Source organism: Dendropsophus ebraccatus, chromosome 3 (genome assembly GCF_027789765.1).
Source record: "Dendropsophus ebraccatus isolate aDenEbr1 chromosome 3, aDenEbr1.pat, whole genome shotgun sequence".
Classification (NCBI taxonomy): Eukaryota; Metazoa; Chordata; class Amphibia; order Anura; family Hylidae; genus Dendropsophus; species Dendropsophus ebraccatus.
Window position 1 is genome coordinate 98,271,022 of NC_091456.1, and position 21,776 is coordinate 98,292,797.

General features: G+C 40.5%; 1 protein-coding gene across 2 annotated transcripts; it reads left to right on the plus strand.

The window, feature by feature from the left end:
* Positions 1-870: 870 nt before the first annotated feature.
* On the plus strand, positions 871-21,250 carry LOC138785882 (occludin-like). Of its 2 annotated transcripts, none has more exons than XM_069962313.1 (8): positions 871-1,091; positions 4,722-5,429; positions 5,510-5,671; positions 10,204-10,358; positions 13,376-13,543; positions 18,616-18,787; positions 18,878-18,919; positions 20,740-21,248. In XM_069962313.1, exons 2-8 carry the CDS (start codon positions 4,737-4,739, stop codon positions 20,839-20,841), a joined length of 1,494 nt encoding a protein of 497 aa, XP_069818414.1. In that variant the 5' UTR covers positions 871-1,091; positions 4,722-4,736; the 3' UTR covers positions 20,842-21,248. The 2 variants fall into 2 exon arrangements, with proteins under 2 accessions (XP_069818414.1, XP_069818413.1); XM_069962312.1 differs by lacking the exon at positions 871-1,091 and adding an exon at positions 1,191-1,421 and having other exon boundaries at positions 20,740-21,250.
* The last annotated feature ends 526 nt before the right edge of the window (positions 21,251-21,776 follow it).

A 21,776-nucleotide genomic window follows, 5' to 3' on the forward strand; every position in this document is an offset into this window, starting at 1 on the left:
ATGTTGGTGTAGATCACCTGGAGAAGAAAAGGAACAGCATCTGTGTGTCACTAATTTATTTGTGCAAAAGTGTTGGGCCACACTGGAGAGCTCTCCCCCCACCCCCACCCCAGCCTTCACCTTATGCTAATAAAAGAATCTACATACAAGTCTATATAAAATGTTATTTTACACCCCCATCTTCCCCCATGCCCCTTACTGTATTTACAAAACAGGATTGTGGAGGCATGCTGTTCTTCCAATCAGAAATGGGCCAGTGACTTTCATGCATTGTTCTGATTAATAAGAATATGATCTGCGTCATTTGCAATATAGTTACCTTCAGTACAATGTGCAGTTACGGCTTTCAATACTGATAGGGATGGGGGTTGAAGTTTGGTGCCAAACTGAATCTTTGACCCTGGGTGGAGAATAACCTAGCTCTGCCTCCTTGAAGGAAACCCCACAGCCAATTGGATCTATTTTGCATGGCCAACATCCAGGACATGGTCAGGTGGAGAAAAACAATGAAGTAATCAACATTGGTGTGAACACTGCCAAACTAAGCCGCAAATTCACTGTAATTTATACAAATTACATATTTATTAGTAACGTAATGTATTGATCCTCTGTTTGGATGTTACTGTATCATTCTCCAGTTAAAATAGGATATAATCTTACCTATTTTCTTCCTCTAAGTCACAAAACATTTAAACAAGGTAACATTCTTTGCCTGTACTGCAGCAGGAATGTAAGAGGTTAAAGGTATGTGAGTGCCAGACCTGCCCATGCAATTGTTCTCTGGGAATGATAAAGTTTTTCAAATGCCGACCAGCCCTGAGGGGAGGATTTCACGGTGTGAATGTGGGCAGAGCTGGAATCTAATCATTAATCCAGGAACGCCATTACCAGGTCTCAGAGAGGTGAAAAACTAGAGTGAGCAAGGGGATACAGGAAGCCAACAGAAACCAGACACCCTGTGATGTACAAAAACAGAATCATGGAAGTGCACATGTTGTGATGTGACAAGCTAGGTAACGCATGTGGAAGCAAAGAATGTGAATCTATGTATTAATGCAACAAGGAATAGACAGCACTGAAGTTTGGAACAGGTAAGAACAGAAAGAGACAGCTGCTCAGAGAAATTGTAAGTAAAAGCGACAGACTCTTAGATGACATTGATACTGAGTAATGAGAGAAAGCGATACATGGTCTGATGGAGAGGAAGGACATTAGTCAATGGGGGAGGGGAGAGGAGAATGGCGAAAAGTTTTAATCATTCTAAGAATAAAAAGAAAGAACAAACAACTGTAGAAAGTTTTACAACATACGATAAAAGGTTTATGCTAACATTTCGTTATGTTCACGTGACATATACTTAAAAAAGGTCAAGAACAGGATGACAACCGATGTTGATTTCAGCCTCTATCAGTTTTATACAGGTATGACTAGGGATATATATGCCTAAAACTTGTCACCTTCTCATTGCCATGTGTTTGTTCTTGTTTTAGGGGATGACATAATATATATTAATTCTGTACTATTTTATTCATCTGATTTTTCGCAAGTTCCATATATCACAAAATACAAAGCATGGCAAAAAGGATAGAATCAGCACATTAGAGGATAATTAACCAATATGAAAATCATAGATAGGATATAAAACAAGGCATGTCTAATAGCTGATCATTTTGGCTTTGTGAAACATACCTCACACATCTCAAAGTAAATTATTTTGATAAATGGCATGTTTTTCTAGATTAGGTGGAGGGAAAAGTTCTGAAACCACTCAAGGTGGTTGAGTGCACACATTGCAGCCACAAGACAACCAAAACTTCAATCTTGTAAGGTTGTGTGGTTTTCAAATTAGTTACAGCTAAAAGTAGGTGACTGGGCTTATTCACACTTCTCCGTGAAACACGGAACCAGGGATGGGTAAGCGATGACATTAAATCACTCACTGCTCAAGATCATGTATCAATAGAATGTCGGGAGTCCTTTAAATCACCATCTTTTCCTATTTTCCAAAAAATAAAATAAACAAATTTGGTATAGTGCGAACTATTAAATTATCACTCTCCTGATCTTGCTTCTTGGTCTTGCCTGGTAATCGATGTAAGCACAAAAAACTGCCAGTGCAAAATTGCAGATTTTTTTTTTTTATCCCAGAAACAATTAAATAAAAAGTTATCAAAAAATCACATACATGCAAGTGCGGTACTGGATTAAACTACAGATTATGGCAAAACACAGCCCTATAGACCAAAAACAAAAGGAGTCAGAATAGAACAATCTTAAACACATTTTTTTTTAAGTTTACATTTTTTCAACGTAGTAAAATAAAATAAAATTTATATAAACATATATATTGGATATCACAGAAATCGTAGTGACTTGACGACTATAGGTAACATGTCAGTTCTACCGCATGGCAAACGGCGTAAACACGAAACCAATCTGAAATTTCACCTCTCAAATATTTTTTTTCGGTTTAACAGCAAATTTCATTAAAAAAAGAGTCTCATTACAAAAAACAATTGGTGTTGCAAAAATAAGGCCTCATATGGGTATGAGGGTTAAGAGCTATGGCTCTTTGAACACGAGGAGAAAAAAATTAGCTGTGACATGTCTAGAATAAGGTGCTGCTGCCCCCTCCCCCCATGTACAGATTGCGGGAGCAAACCCCCGCTGTATCTTTCAGGAATGGACAATCCATTACATGCCGTAGTCAGATTGTGACCGCAACATGTAAAATGTATGGAGTAGTGTACTTACCTATCGGCATGCAGATGACAATCACTCTAATGCATATGGGTCTCCATAGCAGCCAGGGGGCCCCCAAGGCTTCTAAGGGTGCCTAGATTACTAAAGCAGTGTATTACAGCAGTTAAGGATCACCATAATAGTCCCCTTGTGGGACATGACAAAAGCAAAGAAGAAAACAAGAAAAAAAAAGTACATAAAATAAAATGTAATAAAATAAATCCTCCCCATAAAATAAACAGTTTTTTTTCTTTCCATTTTTCTATTAAAAACATTAAAAAAAAATACACATATTAGGTATTGCCAAGTGATGCATTGCTGCAAGCCAACATTCATGATGATTACACCAATCCAATGAATTGTATTATTCAGTTTGTAGGAACTTGTGTTCCTGTATATACCATTTGAAAAATACTTTGGTTAGTTATTTACACACTAGATCAGATTAAACTCAGCAAGTGAAATTTTAAGAAGATAATTTTAGAAACCTATGGGAGATTTCACAAGCAGCCTTATAGTAAGGCCCCTTTCATACTTTAGTAAGGTCCCTTTCTGTTCATTCTGTCCATGGACCTGCAACTGCAGACAGAATAATGACCCATCTATTTCTTTGGCCCCATACACACATCCGTAGGGGCTACGTGTGAATATGCTATATTGCTATGGGCAACAAAGAATATTGGCAGGCATTACTGAGAGTACTACAAGCTAAAGTGAAAGACACTAATAAGGAGTGATAAGCAGTGAAGCTGAAGAAAGACAGATATGAAATAGAGCAAATAGAAGGGGTGTGGAAAAAATATATAAATGGTGTAAGGCACAATACCAAGATAAGAGGGGGGAGTGTTAGAGAGAAACTAGTTTAAAGAAGCCATTCAAGTAATTACAGAAGAATTCTAACAAACAGCTCAAAAACATTAGGGAAACACTTGAAGTGGTTGACCAGCGTTACACAATTTTTAATATCTTACTGCTGTTATATAGAAAACAATAAATATCTTATGCTTACCTATCCGTGCTGCCCTGGTGTCCTGTTGTGGTGCCTCCAGTGTCCCCCGCTGACTACAGCCAATGGCACTCCCAAGACTAAAGCCCCATTATACGGGGTGATGAGAGAGAGCGCGCAAGCAAGCGCCAGGAGCTGGGGGGGGGGGGCTGCCCGGGGGGCTGCCCGGGTGCTTGCTAGATCATCCAGGCAGCCCATAGAACAGTGTTTCTCAACTCCAGGCCTCAAGACCCACCAACAGGTCATGTTTTGCGGATTTCACAGGTGATATAATTCTAGTCAGTGCACCAGTGACTGCCACAGCTGTTCGCTGTATGGGATATCTGCAAAACATGACCTGTTGGTGGGTCTCGAGGACTGGAGTTGAGAAACACTGCCATAGAAGATAGCGGTGGTCTGCTGCAGCCGCTCCTATTCCAAAGAGCGACGGCAGCAGATTGCTGCTATTGTGATCGTTGATCTTTCGATGTGTTGAAAGACAACGATCAGCCGACATTGTGTCGACATAATGTCTTCTATTGCACAAGACAATTGTCTGCTGTAATGGCCGATATCAGCCGATAATCGCTTTGTGTAATATGGGCCTTAACTTGGCTTGAAAGTGGTGGTGCTGTAGTCAGCGGGGAACACAAAAAAGGCACCGGGGGAGGACAGAGAGGAATATTATCACAGTCATATTGTCACATTCATAATCATAGCAATGTTCACAGCTTTTAAATACAATTATTTAATACAAAGCTAGAAATGGATATGAAAACAGAAGTCTCATTCTTGTCTTTACACATGTTCCACATTGATGATCTGTTCCTGGCTTCAACTGAGGTGAAGTTGAAACACAGCCTGGGTATAAATAAATCATGGAGGAGGTCATGTTTTAACCCTTGATATATTTAATATATAGTTAGTAGTTGACCACCTCAGCTGTCTTTTTCTAAACTAAATAAACCTTTTATTTTATATTGTTCTCCTGCAGAATACCAGCCTCAACATGTACAGCCAAAAACGGTACGACAGCCCCCCAGACTACAGCCCACCAACCTACATTCAACAGACTAGCCATGGTCCTGAGTCATATCCTTACCACATGAACTCTGCCCATCCAGGCTCTTTGTATATAGAAGATGTGCCACCACAACATTTCTATAAGTGGAAGTCTCCTCCAGGCATTGTCCGGATTTTACAAGCCATTGTCGTTTTTTTGTGCTTGGCTATCTTTGCCTGTGTAGCCTCAACCTTGGCATGGCAATACAATTATGGAGGGCTTGGCTATATGAGCGGAATGGGTGGTTACATGGGTGGTTATGGCTATGGGTACGGCTATGGTTATAACTATGGGATGACCAATCCACAAGCCGCAAGTGGTTTTATGATGGCCATGAGTATTTTAACCTTCATAGCCATGCTAGGGATCTTTATTGCAAGTGTAACTAAAGCCAGTGGATCCCGATCCCGTAAATACTTTTTAGCTATAGTAGTTCTGAGTGCCATTTTTGCTGTATTGGACCTTATTGCCTCCATTGTTTACATTGTTGGTGTGAATCCAAGAGCACAGATGGGTGGCAGTTTGTACTACAGTCAGATGATGACAATGTGTAACCAGATGTACAGTCCATTATCATCTGAAACAGGTGGCTTTGTAAATCAGTACCTGTACCATTACTGCATGGTGGATCCACAGGAGGTAAGAAAATCTATTGAGATATAAACATATGTTTTGGTTTTTATATGCAGAGAACAAAGCATTGCATTTCTCTTTTACAGGCCATTGCTATAGTCTGTGGTTTTATCGTAGTTATTCTTTTGTGTGTCATATCCTTCTTTGCCCAAAAGACAAGAAGCAAGATCTGGCGCTATGGGGAGCCAAACATTTACTGGGATAAGCCTTTTGAGGCATATCAAGAGGGTCCAAACGTTGAGGAATGGGTAAGATTATAAAGCACTCATCCTGATCAATTATTTATTCTTGCTTCAGCTTTGGATTTCTATGTTTTAAGAGTCATAGTATAATATATTTAAAACAATTGCGAGCTTCTCTGCTATGAATAGAGCTGCGGATACGTCATGTGAGCTGCAGCTCTATTTATTCTTATAGAGCCTCCGGAGAGAACACAGAGTAGGGCCCTATTCCACCGGATGATTATCGTTCAGATTATCGTTAAATCGTTCGAATCCAAACGATAATCGTTCAGTTGAAATGCAGTTAACGATTTGCGACCGAACGAGAAATTGTTGATCGCTTTATAAGACCTGGACCTATTTTTATTGTTGCTCGTTCGCAAAACGCTTGCAAATCGTTCGCATTAAATAAGACGTCGTTCGCAGTAAATACGAACGCAATAGCAAAGAAATAGCGAAGAAAAAACGATCGCAAATACGATCATAAGTAACGATAATCGTTCAATGGAAATGAGTGAACGTTTTGAGGTCTTTCGCAATAGCGGTCGGTTGAGATCGGTAATCGTTAACGATTATGCGAACGATAATCGTCTGGTGGAATAGGGCCCTAAGCCAGAAAAGTACTTACTCAGCTCATTCTGGCAGCTCGATAGTTATGAATAGAGCCACAGGTCACGTGCCGTACCCAAAGCTCTATTCCCAACAGAGGAGATGCTGAGATCGATGGGGGTACAGAGGTCACCCCCCCTCCAATCTCTTACTATTCCCCAACATTACTGTACACTAGTGTATACTAACCAGTGATCTACTGATCACTTATGCAATACACTGCACTACTACTGTAGTCAGCCCTGTATGTCAGCCTTTGCAATGCAGTGATTGCCAAACCTAAATGACAGCAACAGAAGCTGCACTCCTGTCACTGTCCAATTAAGGAACTGCAGGAGTTCCGATAATGCCTCCATGCAGTCAGCTCGGCAATTATTGCATTGAGTCTTCCAGACTCTATGTAATGATTACAGATAACACTGATCAATGCTATACTATTACATAGTATATGTATGTAATATACTAGATCAATGTAATAGACCCCTATGTAGACTTAAAAAGTGTAAAATGAAAAAAATATATATTATTTTTGAAAAAAGACATAGCCCCTCCCCAACAAAAGTTTAAATCATCCAACTTTCCCATTTTATATATAAAACACTTAAAATTTCTAAAAATAAACATATTAAATATCGTACTGATTGTAATTGTCCAATCTATTAAAATATGACAACAGTGTTCCTATATGGTGAACGGTGTGAATGAAAATAGCAACAGAATTGCAGATTTTCTGTTACAATATATTTTAGAAAAAAATATTAAAGAGCAATTAAAACGTCTCATCTACATGAATATGGTACCAATGATTGTGGTGCAAAAATTAAAGGAGAAGTCCATCCAAAATTTTTATTAAAGTATTCTATTGCCCCCCAAAAGTTATACAAATTACCAATATACACTTATTACGGGAAATGCACATAAAGTGCTTTTTTCCCTGCACTGCATCAAGGTTTCGCTTCCTGGATAAAATGGTGATGTCACAACCCGACTCCCAGAGCTGTGCGGGCTGTGGCTGCTAGAGAGGGTGATGGCAGGGGGATGCTCAGTGTCCCTCCAGTGCCCTGTGTCCCTCAGTGTCCCCTGCCATCATTCTCTCCAGCAGCCACAGCCCGAACAGCTCTGGGAGTCGGGTCGTGACATCACCATTTTATCCAGGAAGTGAAGCCTTGATGCAGTAGTAAGTGTAGGGAAAAAAGTACTTTATAAGCATCTTTCATAATAAATGTATATTGATGATTTGTATAACTTGTGGGGGGCAATACAATACTTTAATAAAAAAATTAGCTAGGGGAGTTCAGACGGGGGCCGCATGGCTATATGCAACCCGGGACTGTGGCTATTAGCGGGCACGGTTCAATCGCTGTGCCCGCTAACTAGGCATTTAAATGCAGCTGTCAAAGTCGACGAGAAGCAATCCCCGCATCTGGTCCAGGTCGGGGTCCGTGCCGTAATGGCGCTGTTCCCTACTCAGTAATCTATTGCTCTCAGCTGCAGAACATAGAACATAGATCTCGTTGAGCTATGCAGTATATCTATACTGCATAGATCTCAATGAGATATCAGAGCAGTAATACTAGAGGTCCCCCAGGGGTCTTCTAGTATGTGTGTAAAAAAAAGCTTTTTTGTTAATTAAAAAAAACCTTCCCAAAGTTTGAACCACCCCCATTTTCCCATTTTATAAATAAAAATAGATAAATAAACATGTTTGGTATCGCCGCGTGCATATTCGCCTGAACTCTAAAATTTTTATATTCCTGATCTCGAACGGTAAACGGCATAAGCGCAAAAAGATTCCAAAGTTCAAAATTGCGCTTTTTTTGGTTGCATCAAATCTAGAAAAATTTTAATAAAAAGTGATCAAAAAGTCGCATAAATACAGAAAAAAGGTACCAACACAAAGAACACATCATGGCGCAAAAAATGCCACCTCACACAGGCCCATAGAACAAAGGATAAAAGCGTTATAAGCCTGGGAATAGAGCAATTTTAAGGAACATATTTTTTTTTAAAAAAGGTTTTAATTTTTTAAAAACCATCAAAAAAAAAATAAAAGTTATGCAAGTTACATATTGTAATCATACTGACTTGAGGAACATATATAACAAGTCAGTTTTACCCTAGGGAGAACGGCTATAGCCATAGGCTGTATCCCAGTTTTCCAGGCGGTCCTCAGGCTGTATCCACCCTCTCCACAGAGCGGGCAGACAGTGGGAATCAGAAGCCGATGGTTCAGGTTCATACAAACCCGAACCTCGGCCGGTTCGTTCATCTCTAGTTACCATATAACGATGTGAAGTACAATGTCAGGTGCTATGAGCAGTTAGTTACTGCCAATCCTTTTCTAAATGCATATTTACTCATTGATAGTACCAGTTTCTGTCTAGTGACTCATTAACACCCTCTCTAATAGAAGCCGGTACAGCACACAAAACTCACATCCTATATCAGGGTGGGGGAAAATAACCTTCGACTTGCTACAAAACAAATATATACTGTAATTTTTCACTCTTGTAGTTTGTAACAGCTTAGCATGTGCAATGGAACTTATATTAAAGGGGTTGTCTAGGTGCTAAGAGTGTAATGGGTAAATAAAAGAACATGTACTCACTTGTTGCCTATTCCTCGCTAGTGCTGACTGCTTTGAAGGTGCAATCCCCACTGCTCACTACTTTTTGTTTTCGATCCTGACACACACAGGATGTGCCAATCACTGGCCGCAGCAGTAACCCACCTCAGTCAAAGATTGGCTGAACAGGCACTTCTGTATTCTGGGATGAAGAGTGAAAAGAGCCAGTACTGGATAGGGTAGGCAGAAGGGGGGGTTATTTATCCTTCACACCCTGACCACTTTTAAGGGTAGGTTCACATGTACCATATCCGCAGCGGATTTCACGCTGCGAGTTCGCAGCAAAATCCACTGCAGATACCTTCTCTTCCCTAAGATATATACCTTACTAATATAGTGTTATCACTGATAGTATGGGCTTCAGCACGGTTTTGCGTGGTTCAGCCCTGACCAGAAATAGAAAATAGAAGGGCTACAAACTATTGTCTACAGACTCCTAGCTCCTCTCTTATTCCCAGGACAACACATCATATCTGATGTTACAGGAGGTTTGGCTGGATCAACACTACACATGACACTTTTGTGGCATTTTTATGTGTTTTAACATGATTTTTCTACAATTGTGTTCTGAATAGCATAAATGAGGTACATCGCCATATCTGCAGTGATTTTGGTGAAATACCTGCAAAAATTGTGCTATTTTACTGCAAATGCACAGCTAGTGTCAAAATAGTAGGAAAATCACAGCAATAATGTACAAAAAAAACACTATGGGGGACATTTATCAAGCCAAAATGGTGTATTTTTGGCAAAAAAAATGGCCAGATGTGAATAAACTTATTCGCAAATGGCCGTTTCGCGAAAATATATTAGAATCTGGCCATTTTCCACCCGGTCCGCAAGGGAGGCGCGGGCGGAAAGGGAAACGTGGACTCTGGGTCTGCTTCATTTAACATTTGTTTCAAAGAAAAATCATCATGAAACCTACGCCAGCTCTGAGCTGGCGTAGGTTTCCTCGGCGCACACACTGGTGTGCACAGGATGCCTCTACATAAATCTCCGTAGTGTCGGTGCTGCGGGGACATTTTTAAGCCCAGCGCAGAAAACGCCAGACTTTATAAATGTCCCCCTATGTCTAAACACAATTTTAGGGAGAGTGAGGTGTGATTACAACATGCTGCCTTGTGCTATATGATGCAGCAGAGGCTGCAACTTGTGCAATAGTTTGCAATAAAATGAGATGTTCTGCAAAAGCTTTGGGTGGGGAACTGACAGGAGTGCTGTAGAAGGGTAGTAGGCAGGGTCGAAGGACTGTGATGAACACCTAACGTCAGAGTACTGCTTGAAATATTAACTTTTTTTTTATTATACCTTTTTTTCACAGGTAAAAAGTGTTCCAGGTGGTCCCCCTGATGAAACTGCTACAATAATTTACTCAGAGAAATCACAAAGTCCTGTAAAGGCACTAAGTAATAGCAGCATCTACAAACCACCCAGAGAGGAGTATGAACAAAGCGTTAACAGTCCCCTGACCAGCAGGTATGTATGAAACATGTAAGTTTGGATTCTGGTGATATACATTATCTCTAGAACACTTGTCTACTGTACATAACTGTCTAGACTATAATAAATTCAAGACATGCAGAAACCCTTTAACTGTGACTATGTTGTTAACTATTTTGTTGACATAATGGGGGAGATTTATGAAAGGGTGTAAATATACACCTGGTGTAAACTGTCCGCAGCAACCAATCACAGCTCCTCTTATATTCTTCCAGAGCTGAAAGCTGAGCTGCTGCGGGCAGTTTACACCAGGTGTATATTTGCATAAATCTCCCCCAATATGTCTGATCCTAACAATACATAGCGCTGTACTGACACTTTTCTTAGATGTCTATTATGAACCCTGGTGCTTTGGTACTCTTTCTTCGCTGCGATCTTTTTAGATGTTTATTCCTTAAAAGCAATCTGTCAGGTATGTTTTAGCCACCTACAGACAAGCAATGTGCTATAGCCCAAATAAAGTCACAATAAATCTTTATTTACATAAAGGTACATAAGTATATTAAAACAATGAACCAGAACTAATAATGGCATACACCAGGGAATAAAGGGATACATGTGACATAACAGCCACCATAAAGCTCATTAGTAAACATGCTCCACTATAAGGCTGCTGATAGAATGTATATAAGGTGCCTTAGCGCAATACAAACTAAATCGTATAAGGAATGTACAAATACAGATGGTAAAATAAGTACATAGTACATAGGAATCCTAGACTCCTATCACAAAGTAACATTACCTATAGAAGCAGACTCCCAAGATAATCAGGTGTAATGTCCCACACACGCGTTTCTGCAAACTCCTTTCTCGAGGGGACACAGGCCTGGTTGTTTATACCCATCCCCCCATGTTTTCCACAAGCCAATCAATACCTGGAAGGTGTAAAAGTGAAAATCACCTGCATGTAATGTCGGCGCATGTGACCAGTCCTATGAAAAACATGTATGGTCACATGGTATTGTGCTAATCCCAAGCGCCAGGACCAACTAGACAACTAGGTGTGGAAGACCTGACAATGGGCAAACATTGACTTCACTTTTTTGTGTGGAGAGAGATCATAATGGGACATGACAATACCAAAATGCCTATAAATGAGTATGTAAGTGCAAAAATATCCAGAATTGAGTGCAGTAGTGTAATAATGTGCAAAAAATAACCAAGAATAAATAAAGTGCTGTAATATAATGAAGGTATACATTACTATGTGCAAAATATAAACTCTATGGGGTATATTTATCAAAGGGTGTAAAATTTAGACTGGTGCAGACTGCCCACAGCAACCAATCACAGCTCAGCTTTCCTTTCACCAAAGCTGGAGGCTGAGCTGTGATTGGTTGCTGTGGGCAGTTTACACCTGTCTAAATTTTACACCCTTTGATAAATCTCCCCCTATATACTAAACATATACATGATCCCAATGCAGATAAAGTGCAAACGGTGCTATCAACGTGCAAAAAAAAATAAGTAAGGTAGTCTAAAAAACGAACGAACCAGTACAATGCAAAATTATTCAAGAACTTTCACATAAAACAATATTAAAATATCTAACACACTAAAGAAGTGCACACATCAAAGTGCAAATGCATAAGAGGTATGTGTCCCGTCTTTATTCTGTTTATTTATTTCCTTTTTCTATTCTTTTTTTTTCTTGTCTTTTTTCTCTTTTTCTTCCTGGTCTTAATATTTCCACATCAAGGTAACGTTTTGAAATGACGAACGTTATTTGCACATTGATGGATATTGTTATGAAAGATGGCTGTCATTTTTGCATAGTGTAAACCTAACCATAAAGGGAGGAGAGGGGGAGTATAAAATAAAAAGACATTAATATTCAGAAACACACCATGATTAAAAACATGAATCCTCTAGAGGTTAAAATAATCAGAGGAATGGCGCAAACCTCCTGATTTCAACCCTTGGTTGCAGAGTCTTCAAAGTCCACATCCATCTGCCAGTTGTTTAGCAAGATCACCACCCCAGATTTATTTTGTCAATGCCTTTGATTTTTAAACTCGAGGGGTAACAAACATGGTACTTCCGAAGGTATTGTGCTATTAGTTTAAAGTTTTTAAAATCTACCACATCTGCTGCCTTATTAAAGTCGCAGACATGTTCACAGACACTTATCTTATATTCCCCTGTTGTCAGTTGGATATAAATCTTGGCTGCCGCTGTACATTACCTGTCTTCAATCTTTGCTGCACGGGGTCCAGGCTTCCTGCTCTCTCACCCAAGCCAATCAGTGGCTGTGGCTGGGCAGCACACTGACTTGGCTGGGCGAGAGAGCAGGAAGCCGTGACCCTCTGCAGCAGGGATTGAAGACAGGTAACATATACAGTGGCAGTCGATTAAAGGGTTAAGGGGGAGGGTGATTTACATACATCTTTCAGATCGCTGCGAGTATGTATTCATTGGGAACTGCCAGGACCTTAGTTCGTAGCGGATCTCACAGCAAGATTTCCGCTGTGATACGTCCTGTGTGAAGGCACCCTTAAAATCATTCCCTCTGCTTCAGCCTGGACAAGAATATATTCCATGTTACTGTATTGCTCCATTATCTGCCAATTTGTATCTTTCAAATTTTTTAGTTTTTTAATAATCCTCCTCTGTGCATGTGTTAAGTTATCACATCTGACGTTTTTGGGTATCTTAGTCAATTCACATTCTACCTTCTTTATAAAAAAAAAAGTCTACTGGTTGATATAGTGTAAAGGGTGGGACGTTTTGTGACCTCCTTCCAATATAGTTCAGGATCATCATGTGAGACTTGTTCAAAGTCATGAAGAGCACAAAGAACCTCTTGTTCTATCATATATAATGATAGAATGACTGTATTCTGTCATTTAAATGGAGAAAATATTTGTTAACAACTAAGCAAATAATATATTATGACATTCACATACAGAAACCAATCTGTATGAAAGAGAGTGTTAAAAAGTATTTTATATTTAGTTATCATACCAATGAATGAATGTGATTCTGTGTAACAGCCCACCTGTATCAGTTAGAGAGACCCAGGAGCTGAGCAGGGGAAGACCTCCAGTTCGCAGGGGTCGGCGATGGAGAAGAAATCCAGAGCTGGATGAATCTCAGTATGAGACAGATTACACAACGGCAGTTGAATCTGGAGATGAAAGAGATCTGGATGAATGGGACAGGTATGTACATGAGGATTTCATGATAGAGGTAAAGCTTGGACCCCCAACTCTGGCTACTAAAAATATACAATCAGGCACACAGCTCTCTCTGCAGCCTGTGACCTGGGAATTTCACATATCGATATAGAGGTATATTGAGAATATTCAGAGGTTAGTCCACATCCACAGTGACACATCTATTAGGCTGGAAACACACTTAGCAGTTTTTTGGAAAACTTACACTGCAGTTTTTGTGCCTTGTTTTGTGCATTGTTTATCTCAACAACAAGAAGGCAGATATACTTTAACAACACTGATTAAGGACAACTATAACCTGTGAAGTAGAGGGATGGATTAGTAAAAAATCAATGTCTGCAGGTGATGCACGGGAAGAAAAAGGAAGGACAGTGCATAAGGATCTGAGAAACTTTGCCAAGGTTCAAATTGGTTTGACAACCGGGTGAGACCATTTTTTTAAATGGCAAGTCTTGTGAGCTGCTAACAGTATGCAGAGGCTAGTACATACAATGATGGATCCAAATAAGGCCAACCAATAATCCAGAATACTAGCCTCTGGTCCATCCTACATAAGAGCTACTGTAGCAGGAATTACTAGAAAATGAAGTCATGGCTATGATAGAAAGGTTTCAGAACTCACAGTGATCACCATTTCTTGTGTATAAAGCTTTATAGTCATGGTCTAGTTAGACTGCCCATGCTTATTCCTGCCCACTGCTAAATGCACTTAGGGTATATTCACACGAACGGACCTCGCTGCGAGTCCGGCAGGTCCTGGCAGTTCCCACACACTATATACTCGCTGCGGTCTGAACGACCGCAGCGAGTATGTAATCCTACGGCCCTTAACCCCTTCTGCTCCCGCCCGGCTCCCCCGCTTTAAGCATACATTACCTCTCCTCGCTGCACGGGTCCGGCGTCCTGCTCTCCCGTCCGGCCAATCAGTGTGTTGCCCAGCCGCAGCCACTGATTGGCGGGAGAGCAGGACGCCGGACCCGTGCAGCGAGGAGAGAGGTAATGTATGCTTACAGCGGGGGAGCCGGGCGGGAGCAGAAGAGGTAGGATTACATACTCGCTGCGGTCGTTCAGACCGCAGCGAGTAAATAGTGTGTGGGAACTGCCAGGACCTGCCGGACTCGCAGCGAGAATCTAGCTGCGAGTCCGTTCGTGTGAATATACCCTTACAATGGACACATGAGCATCAAAACTGGACCGTCAAGCAATAGAAGAAGGTGGTCTGGTCTGAAAAACAAAGCACTCTATTACATCATGTGAGCAGCTAGGTTAGTGTCCATTGCATACTTAGCGAAAAGACACCATGATTCACTATGGAAAGAAGGCAAGCTGGCGGAGGCAGTGTGATATTTAGGACAATGTTCTGTTGGGAAACCTGGGATCCTGGCATCTATTTTGGGTAATATTACAATTATTTTTTACCCAAATATTGTTGCAAATCACATTCCTTTAGGACAGCAGTATTCCCTTATGGTAGGAACATCTTTTTAGCAGGGCAATTTGGTTTTTCAGGACCTTTAAATTTATGGTCAGCTGTTTGGTAGGGAATGGGAGTTGGGATCCCATCAATCCAATTTTAATGGCATGTCCTACCACAGGACACCTTGAAAGGTCTTTTACAATACAGTGGTGCCTTGGATTACGAGCATAATTCGTTCCGGGACCATGCTTGTAATCCAAATCCACTCTTAAACCAAAGCAAATTTTCCCATACGGAATCATAGAAATGCAGACAATTGGTTCCACACCCCAAAAATAATGATTTATTATTTTGAATAACATGTGAAATAAATGAAAAAAAAAAAACATTCAGAAACAGCAAAATATGTGATATTATAAGTTCTTGTACACTAATGGAGAGGATGGGAAAAACAAGGGATGACAAAGATCATTTCGTGTTAACCCTTATTGGTTGACGATAATTGACTCTGAGAGCAAGATTGGCAGTGAGATAACTGTCTTTTGGCAAATCAATAAGGGGTCCTCCTCACCCCAAGTGTGGGATATGCTAAAATCATATATTAGAGCACTGCTATTTAAAGAAATCTTGGTTTGTAAGTGGATGTTTAGAAGTAAAGAAAAAGAACTTAAAGATAAGGCAGCTAGTGTTCTTGAGGAATTCTGTCGGGATTCCTCCGATGATAATTTAAAACCTCTAAAGAAGGCCCAAAATGCGCATGCTCTGTTTCTCCAGGAGAAGGTCCAGCATAAAATATTCTTCCAGGAGCAGAAGAGGTTGGGAAAGCCGAATAAGACCTTGACAGATATAGGTAAGTCTCAAGATTCGAGGAAGACAATAGATGCCATCAAAGGAGACTTAGGAGAAATTGTTAGAGAAGATGAAGATATAAGGAGGATATTTATGGAATTTTATAAAGAGTTGTATTTATCAGAAAGAGATGCCTCGAAGGAGGAGCTTAATCAGTTCTTTAAGGGATTGGTTTTACCATCGGTCACAGCCAAGCAAAGAACTAGGCTAAATAGAGACATCTCCCTAAGTGAAATGCAATTTCCCTTGAGGGCTATGCCTAACAGGTCGGCCTGGATGGAATCCTGATGGAGTTCTATAAAAATTATGCTGAGGTCCTACTGCCAATCTTGTTCGAAGTCTTACATGAATCCTCCTCATCAGGCAATTTGCCTCAGTCTATGGCGGAAGCCACAATAATTGTCTTCCCCAAGAAAGATAAAGATTTCACTGAACTGGACGCCTACCGCCCTATTTTTTTTTTTTTTTTTTAAACTCAGATGTTAAGCTCTTTTCTAAAATCATTGCACAGAGGCTAAAAGAGGTTGTAGGATCATTAATTAATGAGGACCAAAATGCATTCATAGCACAAAGATCAGCCTTTACGAACATCTAGCGAGTTTTTGCTAATGTACAGGTTGGGGGGGGGGGGGGCTGGACCCCGTTCTATCCTGTCACTAGATGCCATAAAGGGCTTTGACATGGTAGAGTGGGGTTACTTGTGGGGGACCCTGGAAGCTTTCGGAATGGGCCATACAATTACAGCCTGGATTAAGATGATGTATGATTTACCAAGAGCAAGGTTATGTATTAATGGGGCATGTCTGACTGGTTTGCTCTCACTAGAGGCACCAGGCAGGGGTATCCCCTCCCCCCGACGCTTTACGCTTTATATATAGAGCTATTAGCAGCCGCTATTAGACAGGAGTCATCTATAAGGGGCTTTGGGTTAAAGTCAGATCAAGGGAAAATAATTCTATATGCTGAAGATATGTTAGTAATGTTACAGGACCCCAAGAATGCTATACCTAAGGTTATGAATTGTCTTGACCGATTTGGTGGCATTTCAGGGCCCTATTCCACGGGCTGTCTAGAGGAGCAAACTCGTTTGTCCCTCGTTCCCCGCTCGCTGCCGCTGCTATTCATTGCGGCTGCAGCGAGCGATTGAGTGCGGGAGGGGCGGCGGGGAGCTGCGGGGGGGCTGCCCGGGTGATCGCTGATCGTCAGGGCAGCCCATAGGATATAGCAGCGTCTGCTGCCGATGCTCCTATTCAACGGAGCCCCGGCAGCAGATCGCTGCTATATCAGTCGCTTGTTTTTTAACATGTTGAAAAACAAGCGACTGCAACGATCAGCCGACATGAACGATGTCGGCTGATCGTTGCACTCTATTCCATGGGAAGATTATCGTCCGTAGCGGCCGATATCGGCTGAATACGGCCGATAATCATTCCGTGGAATAGGGCCTTAAGTAAATTGGAGCAAATCTGCGTGCCTCCCAATTGGCCAAGAAGAAGCAACCCCAGATTATGGACTTATTAGACTGAAAAAGGACAATAGCTTTAAGTATCTGGGGATTAATATATCACTAGATCCAGGTAAATATGTGGAGCTCAATCTTAAACCTCTAATCAAAAAACTTAAGAAAAAGGTAGATATCTGGTTAAGATTGCCTTTATCACAAGCAGACCGCATAGCACTTAATAAGATGATCCTCCAGCCCCAATTGGTTTATGTACTGCGCACCGCACCGGTCTGGGTCCCTGATAGGTGGTTCAGACTGATAGAAGCTATGTTGAATCGCTTAATCTGGGGGCGCAAGCGAGTGCGGATTAGATACAAACAGCTGACGGTACGGGAAAAGGAGGGAGGGTTGTCTTTAACGGATTTTACATTTAGTTTTTCTTTCATTAAAGCTGCCTCTTCCAGAGGAATAACCATACACTGCTAGGGACATATATAGTGGGGCTAGATATAAAATATGGTAAACATATTTTTAATGTCCTAGACGCTGGTGAGAGCAGCCAAAAGGATCTCACTTATTTATTTCTGTGGCGTAAAGCATGGATCAACATTAAGAAACTATGTCACGTAGTGGGTAGCACAAAATTTATGCCATTATGGGGCAATCCAAATTTAAGTGAATTAAATAAAATTGAAAATAGTTTTTGGGTGACACTGTACTGATAAGTTCTAGATTGCTAGAAATATGTTAACAAGACTAACAGACTGTAGAATAGAGAAGAAATCAGGTGATACCTTTTAGAGGCTAACTGCGTATATTTGATTGTAAGCTTTCAGAAGCCATGATGTAAGCTTTCAGTCAGACATGATGTTATACAAAACTGAAAAAATCACAGACTTATATGGGAATATAAACTAATGGTCAAATTTGCAACATGGTCTCAATATTCATATCAGCTCTATGTCGGCCTATGTATGACCTGTTCAGGCTATGGAGGCCATTAGTTGCTATTAAGCCATTAATCTGACAACAAACAGATAGCAGCAAGAGCTTACCATCCTCTTGTCACGCTTCACAAGCTTTAGTTTATTGACCTGTTGTTATTTTTGAAATTTCTAAAATCCTTTGATGAGCCTTGTCTAGTGTGTATATAAGTCTGTGATTTTTTCAGTTTTGTATAATATCATGTCTGATGAAAGGGGCTAGACTCTCAAAAGCTTACAATCAAATATACTCAGTTAGCCTCTAAAAAGTATCCCCTGATTTCTTCTCTATTCTACTGATTTCTATGGCTAACACGGTGCAATAATACTCTACGAGCTAACAGATTACAATTTTTCTTGTTAGTATTTACCCACCAATCACTTCAGACGCCCAACGCCAGGATTACAAGCGAGAGTTTGGTTCTGATTTGAAAAGATATAAGAAAATGTGTGCAGAAATGGATGATATCAACACCCAGCTGCAGCAGCTGAACAAGCAACTGGATGGACTAAGCGAGGGCACCACCCAGTACCAGGTACTGGACAGTATCCAGGATTAACTCTACACTCCTTTTCTCAGCAACATCCAAACAACCTTACTACTTGTCTCATTTTTCTGATTGCAGGGAGTGGCAGAGGAGTACAATAGACTGAAGGATATTAAAAGAGTAAGTGTACTTACATCCGTATGTATCACAGCACTGTCCAGTTTACCTTAACACGTAACCACCATTATTAATATTGTTAATAAAACCTCATTTAAGAGTCTCAAAACACAGGACAAGCTAGATATCCTTCCAGGAAGGACCCAGCCTAGGGGTGGCTCCTGTAGGGAAACCACCAAAGGCACCATATTAAGTGGACCTATAAGTCAATGTAATGACAAAAGAAAAACCAAGGCCAGGTATCCATCCACAGACAGCTGTTTCAGGGTGTAGCCCCTCATCAGTGTGGAGCAGGATTCTGGCTAGGTGGGACATGCCTGAGCATAAGAGAAACAGATCACTGATCTCAGAGAGACAAGCCAAAGATAACACTGTAGCTGCCAGTTAAAGCGCTCAATGCAGTGAAATCCTACGTGCGTTGCTCCCTGGGAAATAGAAATATGCAAAAAAGAGCCAGTGGAGCCTCATTTAAGAGTCTCAAAACACAGGACTAGCCAGATATCTCTCCGGGAAGAACCAAGCCAAGGGGTGGCTCCTGTAGGGAAGCCACCAAATCCACCATATTAAGTGGCCCTATAAGTCAATGTAATGACAAGGGAAAACCAAGGCCGGGTATCCATCCATAGACAGCTGTATTGAGCAATTTAACTAGCAGCCGACAGTGTTTTCTTTGGCTGGTCTCCTCAAGATCAGTGATCTGTTTCCCATATGGCTCTGCTAGGCATTGCTCCCACCTAGCCTGAATCCTGCTCCACACTGATGAAGGGCAACACCCCAAAATACCTGGCCTTGGTTTTTGCCCTTGTTTAAAAATGATCTCCTGTATGAGTTTGTTCAATTCCCATTTATGTGACAGTAAAGACCTGGCTGTGATTAATTTTTAATTCTCTTCTCAACTCAACTGTGACATAAATATTCTTATTGAACATGTAGACAAGGTTTTATAAGATCAGGAATTAATACTCCCAGGGTTTTAAATAGATCACTCTTTACATGTTCAACCCTTTGGTGATGACCACCATACATGTATGGTGCTGGTGCTATGTACAGTAGTTGTTGTCAAGATCTGTTTTTACCAAAAGCTAAATAAATGTGACCAAAATAACAAATATGGAGTGAAAGAAAACTAGTTCATCTAGTCAAAAGTCTTTACATAACAAAAAAAAAAGACTTGCAAGACCAAACAGTTAAAGGGATATTTTAACTTAAACCACTTATCCCATTTACACAGTATAGGGGCCAGACTGCAGGAGTTCGGCCACTAGGACACCCTACCATCTCAAGAACAGGCACCCCAGTCTCACTTCATGGAACAGAAAGTCACAAATGTACACTGCTGCTCCAATTATTGTCTATAGTGCTCCCAAAGACAGATAAGCACTGGCTATCTCTGACAGGGCCATAGACAATGAATAGAGAGGTGTTACCCCTGTATGATCTGCTGCTCCATTCCATGGGGAGTCTCAGGTGGCATTCTTGAGCCCCAGCAGTCGCCCCCCTGCAATTTGACCCTTATCCGCTATCCTGAGGAAAGGTGATAAGTGTTATAAGTTAAAATAACAATTGTATTTATTGTGCAAAAGTAGTCAAACATAAAAAACCTCTATATATTTGATAATTGTTCTGTTATTCATCACAATCTATTTACTCCAAAATGATGCCAATAAAAATACCAGTTGTTTCACAAAAAAAAACCTTATTTAGCTGTGATAGAAAATCAAAAGTTTATACTGAAAGAAAAAGTAAGTGAGCCCTTTGGGATTACTTTGATTTCTGTATTGCTAGAAAACTAGGTTGATATTTATTTTAATTTTTTTTTTTAGACTCCTGATTACCAAACAAAGAAGACTGAAACCAAACAGCTAAGGAACAAACTGTTTCATATCAAAAGGATGGTGCATGATTATGACAAAGGAAGGGGCTGATAGAAACAAAGATGCAATGTTAAAAGCATCCACTAGAGGGCTAGCCACACTGACAGTTTAGAAATATAAACGGCAATAGAATTTTAATGAACTGCTAATGTGAAATGTTGTTGCCCTTTAAAAGGATAACTATCACTCCATAATATGGAGAATACTGAAGAAATCAGGCGATACCTATTAGAGACTAGATTCCAGAAAGCTTACAATCAAATATACTCAGCTAGGGTGGGTTCAGACTACGGAATCCGCGCAGATAAATTCCGTCGCATTCAGTCGCTAGTACGCGTTCACGGCTGTGTGCCTTTCCGCCGGCTCCATAGACACCATTCCATGGGTGGGCCGATTCCACATTCCGCCGAAAGAATTGCCATTTCAATTCTTTCGTCGGATATTGGTATCGGCCCGCCCATAGAATGGTGCCTATGGAGCCGGCGGAAAGGCACACAGCCGTGAACGCGTACTAGCGACTGAATCCAACGGAATTTACCTGTGTGGATTCTGAACCCGCCGTTAGCATTTAAAAAGTATTGCCTGATTTCTTAATGTGAACAAATAGAGAATGTTTCAGCTTCTTTCTGGCATAAATAACAATAGTTTTCTCATAACCTGAAACCTCATGTTCCATTTATGAAATTCCTTCACTGGCTTATTTACTTTTTGCACCTTTAATACATTATTATGAATATGTGAATACACAATTATAAAGATAGGACTTTTTATGCAAAATTTGACACTTATTTTTCCAGCTGTACAGTAACTTAAGTAAAAAAGCATCTCTTTGTGATAACACTTTTTTTGTGCAGTGATTTTTCCTCTATAGATTATCCAATCACCTTAATTAATTAAATATCAAATTAAATAAATAGTTAATTTTTGGCATGGCTTTTTCATGTAACTATGCAAACACATCCATCAAGTAAGGCCTTTTTTTACAT

Coding starts and splice junctions, on each gene's coding strand:
- LOC138785882 (XM_069962312.1), top strand. CDS start 1,389: ATGTTGATTTCAGCCTCTATCAGTTTTATACAG. Junction 5,672..10,203: donor GTCCAAACGTTGAGGAATGG/GTAAGATTATAA, acceptor TTTTTTTCACAG/GTAAAAAGTGTTCCAGGTGG. Junction 18,788..18,877: donor AGGGCACCACCCAGTACCAG/GTACTGGACAGT, acceptor TTCTGATTGCAG/GGAGTGGCAGAGGAGTACAA.